Source organism: Heterodontus francisci, chromosome 7 (assembly GCF_036365525.1).
Source record: "Heterodontus francisci isolate sHetFra1 chromosome 7, sHetFra1.hap1, whole genome shotgun sequence".
Classification (NCBI taxonomy): Eukaryota; Metazoa; Chordata; class Chondrichthyes; order Heterodontiformes; family Heterodontidae; genus Heterodontus; species Heterodontus francisci.
In genome coordinates, this window is record NC_090377.1 from 26089080 (window position 1) to 26095079 (window position 6000).

General features: G+C 45.6%; 1 protein-coding gene across 1 annotated transcript in view; it reads left to right on the forward strand.

The window, feature by feature from the left end:
• The window catches only part of si:dkey-219c10.4 (high affinity cGMP-specific 3',5'-cyclic phosphodiesterase 9A), a 66885-nt gene extending 65556 nt beyond the window's left edge, over nt 1–1329 (forward strand). The window contains exon 14 of the mRNA XM_068036259.1: nt 1063–1329. Within this exon, the coding sequence (XP_067892360.1) occupies nt 1063–1329 (267 nt within the window). The remainder of the gene's footprint in view (nt 1–1062) is intronic.
• The last annotated feature ends 4671 nt before the right edge of the window (nt 1330–6000 follow it).

Here is a 6000-nt window from a genome sequence, read left to right on the forward strand (position 1 = left end):
CTTTCTCCTCTGAATTTCAGAACTTCCTCCTCTGAATTTCAGGTCTTCCACTCCATTAAGGTGCCACTCAGCTAATGTCAGCTACTGGATGCGCAACAAAAAACTCCACTGGAAGTCCCACTCATCACCTATCATGTTTGGACCTGGTAGCTGATCAAGAGGCATCTAAGCAGAAATATTTGGTACCAGCTGGGCAATTCTAGATATTGAATTTTGTCAGATTGAACATCTCTTGATTGGCATTCATCATGGATGGATGATCATTTGTGAGACTCCTACGTGGGTGACACTCACTTAGCTGTTATCAGCTGAGCAGCTCTTTACTGAGAGGGCAGGCCAGGAATAACAGCCATCTGCAGACAAAAGAAATATGATTTAAATTACAAGTCCCTCCACTGTGATATATTAAAATTGTCAGCATTACCTCCCAGAAGGAAGTATTTTATATTGAAAGCACTTCTCTCAATCCTTTATTTCTTCTATAACAAAAGAACATAAAAAGAAGTCCTGAGGCATTTCAACATTGTTGGATATGTACATAATTGTTGGCTTTTCCAGTACAGTCCACTCCTGATAATTCAATGTATTTTTTGTGCTGTAAAATTTGAAATATCCAATACTTTAAACTAAGCAATGCAATTTTTTTTTCGTTCATGGGATTTGGGTGTCGTCAGCATTTATTGCCCATCCATGCTAGCCCTTGAGAAAAGCACCTTGAGAAGGTTAGCCACCTTTTGAATTGCTGCAGTCCATGTGTTACTGACAATGTTTTTAGTAGCACAGCCAAGTATTAAAAAATGAGCCGATAACTTGAATTGAGACACATTGAATTGAGTAGCCTATACTGATCATATAATTGTCTCCTCAAAGCGCTGATAAATGCTTTCCATTCAGTACATGACTTGATGAACGCCAGCTTACTGTGCAGAGCAGTATTACTGCAGAGACAATCTGATATTTTAAAATTATCTTGTAAGCGAAGTTATCTAACCTGCTTAGAATTATATTGAAATACCTCATATTAAATGTCTTTAGTTTTAAAAGCAATGTTTGTTTTTGTAGCAACACATCATTGACCCTGTGCGAAAGGCTTTGGACTACTACACGGAGATGGAAAAAGCCTTGGAAAAGGAGAAACTAAGTCGTACTGGAAGCTCGCAGAGTGACAAGGCAGTGAAACCTCCGGAGAAGCAGAAGGAAAGCCGAAAGAGTGCAGATCAAACTGAGCCAAAGAAAACTGTGAATGGTACTCAGCTGAAAGTCAGCAGCACCGGCACCTCCAAGAAAACAATAGCATTGCAATCTTTGCAGAAAATTGAAAAGAAATAAGTAAAATCAGGGAATTTTTGGTTAGAAATAGTCTCCGTTAGGAAACAGTAACTGAGATCTTTATTCATTGGCCAGGAGTTTGCAGTCAGCGCTGAAGCGATGGTGCTCGTGGCTGACCTTGAAGAAAGCTACCCACAGAAATCTAGCTATCTCCCTTTCTCAACCTATGTTTAAATCTGGCACTAAGTCAAGGGAATTTCCAGGTGTCCAGCAATAGTGACATCATCAAGCAGGGTAAGCAGCCAATCACATTGAAGTATTCTCACAGAGAGCAAACCAGAAATAAAATGCGCTGATTAGCCTTCACTTTTTATAAATTTTAAGAGTGAAATAAAGATTGGAACATACACATTAGAAACCGAAATATCATAAACAAACTTTAAAATCTTTTATTATGTTAAAAACCTTGGAATTTTTATCAGAATGGAAAATTTTGGCCTTAAGAAAATATAAAATTAGTTTTCCAGGACCAGAGAGGTTCTTCAGGAGTAGTTATGACTTAGTAAGCCATTAAAAACCCAGTAACACCTCAGAAACAAGGCAGAGCTTTTTAGGGGGCTTTTAACAGGAATATTACAGCATAAAATGGGATGTTGTCGTCAGTTCAGTGATATCTAATTGATTGCAGGTTGCAGGGTCTTCAACAGTACACTCTATGGAGAAACATAGAAACACTGACAGCAACTTCTGTTTAACTGCATATGTGCAGACTTCAGAAGTTGCCGAGAGTTTCAAAGAAGTAATGACGTGAATGCTGACAGTTTCATCATCATTAATATCACAAAATCTGGGCCAATCTCATAAATAATATATCACAGTGAGGACAAAACATCAGAACTATGTGAAATTATATCCATCTCCCTTTTCTTTGGCTGTCTGTGAGGAAACATCCTAATAACAGGCTGGCTGCTTACCAAGTGATCTCATGCACTGTGGTGTGCCCCTGCACTTGAAAAGAATGTAACAAAAATCACAAACTTCACATTTTCTGTCCATGATGAAACATTTAGCTGCAAGTTTTATACTTTACTTGAACTATTAAACAGAGTGAATACTGAGCATAAAGACGTGTGAATAGAGCAAGACAAAACTAAGCTTGCAGTATAGTGACTAATATCTGCAAGCTGGTGTGTATATTTTTGTGTGATAGAAATATTCTACTAGCCAAAAACATTAAACAGAAATACTTTCACTCTACTATTGAGAACTGAATGATCAATATTTGAACGTATTGTTATTATATGCTGCACAGACTTCTAAATAAATGTATTTGAGTTAAAGCACAGCTTGCCTGTCTCACTCAATTGGGAACATAGCACTGCTTGGCATGTGTCATAGAGAGGGTACTCACTATGGCTTTTCTATTGATGCGTTGTAATTAAAGGTTGTAGAAATCAGAGCCCACTGTAATGAGGCAATGCTGTATTTTTCATTCTTGTAGGTTGGCAACAGAATTTGTCATATTTTATGTAATTCCATTTTCATTGAATGTAAGATTGGAACACTTGCTGTATTTTTATCCATTTGAGGAAAATTATAATGAGCAGTGATTAAAGTAGCTCTTTCAGAATGAATCAAAATAGTTACTGATTGCGAAGCACATATGCCCTTTTATTGATCATTTTTCAAAGTATGTAATTTTTTTGGTTTGAAACAGAGCTGTGCATTTGTTCAAGATTCCGTATTTCAACTGACCGTGCCTCGGCAGGTAGGGTCCAGAATTCTAATTTTGGGGGAATGGGGAAGGGCAAAAGTAGGGCTGGATTTTAACAGCCTGCCGCCGTAATCTATGATCTACACGCACGGGCCGCATGTCGTGCAGCTGCCACGATTGCAAATGCAGCGGCTCATTAGCATGGCCGCGGTGCCCGGCCCCCCCCACCCAATCACATGGAGGGGGCGGGTTGAACAAGATCGTAAGCAGCGTCAGGTGACAAATGGTCAGGTGCTGGCGCCATATTTAAAGGGCAGCCAGCCCTGCATTACTTACAATGGTGAAGTTTAACTTTTGTCTGCTGCTGCACACTGCCAGATCCAGAGAAACATCTTTAGAACCACCAACATCCCTGCTACTTTAAAAGATGTCAGAGGCGCGATCCAGGGTGGCCCCACGGTTCAGCGATGCCTCGCTGCTCAGTCTCCTCCAGGCTATGCAGGCAAGGCGGGAGGTCATTTTCCCCAGTGATGGCAAGAAGAGGCCTTTCCGCCTGACCAAGCAAGCCTGGATGGAGATTGCAGAGGAGATCATGGGTCACCCTTCGCGACTGGGTTCTGTGCTGCAAGAGGATTAACAATTTCATTCGCTCAGCAAAAGTAAGTGGCACTTTTTTTGGGGGCCCCATCTGACCCAGGCTTTCCCACACTGCCGTGTCAAATACAGGGAGGCTGGGCAGGGTGGATTGATGCCGCATGGGTGTCTGCATGTGTGAAAGAATCAGTCCCTTATTTGCACCCCAGAGCATGGCACCATCATGACAGGCTGAGTCTGTTTGACACACTGACTGTCAGCCACCTTTTGTTGTAGTGCCCCTGTTGTGCAAAGCGTCATGCAGTTGTATGTCAATGTTTAACATCTGCATCCTTGCTCTTCCAGGCAAACAGTGCGCACAATGCAAGGGAGTCCTCCAGGACGGGAGGAAGGGTGCCGGACCTCCGACCACTGACCCAGGCTGAGGAGGAGGCCCTTGAACTATGTGGCGGTCATGGAGGACGTCCAATTTCAGAATTGGAACTTGGCTTCCGGGGTGAACATTTATCTCTTTGACAAACGCAATGATTATTCGAAACATTTCCTTTGTGGACATAATGAACTCATATTAGTGATATGTACATCAGTGAACCTAAAACTGTGCTCTTCGCATTTTATCTTCAGGACGAAGCTCCGAGGTGGCATCAGAGGCCCTGGAGAGCGCCGGCACCTCTGAGGAGGAGACAACCTCAGAGGAAGCAGCATCCCACGACACTCACGCACCTTCCACCAGCGCAGAGACACTTGTCTCTGTGGGTCTGTATTTGGCTCTAGCGTCTGGGTCACAAGCTGGTGAGAGCACCACACATGCACCTGAGCAGCTGGATGAGGCTGAGACAGCCGAGGCTTCTGACTGTCAGAGGACTGTGGGTGGCCTGAGGTTGATGATGACCCTCTGGTGTCGACAGCACAGTGCATGCTGGAGTTGCAAGGAGAGGTAAGGCAACATCTGAGCGGACGATGGGGGAGTCCATCCAGTCCATGACAGCTGTCATGTCCCGGGCAAATGAGCGCATGGCTTCTTCCATGGAGAGGATAGCGACCCTCATGGAGAGCCACATCCCACAGATGCGCGCTGACCTGAAAACCCTCGCCTCAGCTATGAGCTGGATGCAGCAGTGGCTAGACAAGAGAGGGACCAGGGGCCTGGACACTGTCTCTGCACCTGGTCCTTCTCAGGAGAGCAGCAAGGTTCCCACGAGCCTTGAGAGGGAGGTGGAAAGCCAGCCATCCATATGTCTCCCCTCAGGGTGATTCCAATGTGGACCTCGGCTCCTCAGCCCCTCTGCCATTGAGTTCAGTTCCAGCAGCCACAATGTCTAAGGAGAGCCCTGCGCTGGTGCAGGAGGCCCTCAGGCAGCCGGGGTCCCCAGGCCTCATGCACCCAGAGGACGACTGCCCAAGTCATCCAAAGCCAAAGGGTGTCCTGCTCAGCAGCCTGCCTCCAGTCAAGCTGCTAGTGCACAGGTCGCACAGTGAAAGAGCACCCGCAGCGGCTAAAAAAAGACACAATGACACATATGGGTTATCACAGGTGCAACGTATATGTTCTTTTAACTTCTCATTAAATGCGTTTTTCTAACAGATGTCTCCTTTTTACTGTGTTAATGACATATGCCAGCATGTACCGACTATCACTCCTCCCATGACATCATTGCCCTGGAGCAATGCCAATGTATGGCAAAGCATTATCACCATGCCAATATGCATGATGATGGCACTGCATGGGTGCAGTCACATGGGCAATGGCTCAGTCATCTGCTGCCGGTAATAGTGGTGACACAGATGTCACAGATGCAGGAGACTGCCGACTGGATGCAGCACAGTGATGTGTGAGATGGGGAGCATACACTGCTCCTCAGGGATAGTGGAAGTGCTCAGCAATAAGGCGTTGCCGAGCATCCCTTGCTCTTTTCTCGCCCTGACTGCGATGCCTTGATGATCTCGCGTGTGCTGCTGCACTTCCTCTGTTCCCTCATCATGCGAGCATGTCTCCTGCTCGTGTCCCTACCTTTCCTGCAAGGCCTCCCCACTCTATTGCAAAGTTGTGCAGAGCACATCACACAGCAACAATGCCCGCTACCCTTTCTGGTGAGTGCAGTAGGGCCCCACCTGACCTGTGCAGGCAGCGGAAGCACAGCTTGAGCATGCCAATGGCCTGCTCGATGATAGCTCATGTCGAGCCCAGACAGGCGTTGTTTGTCTCCTCTGCATCGCTGGTGGTGTTTCTCACCGGCATCAGGAACCAGGTCTGCGAGGGGTCGCCCTTGTTCCCAAGAAGCTACCCCTGGATCTGAGAGAATGCAGTGAAGAGCATTGGCACCTGGGAATGGCGCAAAATGAATGAGTCATGACAGCTGTCTGGAAAGCAGTCACACACTTGCATGAAGCGTTTCCTGTGGTCACAGACTAGCTGCAGGTTG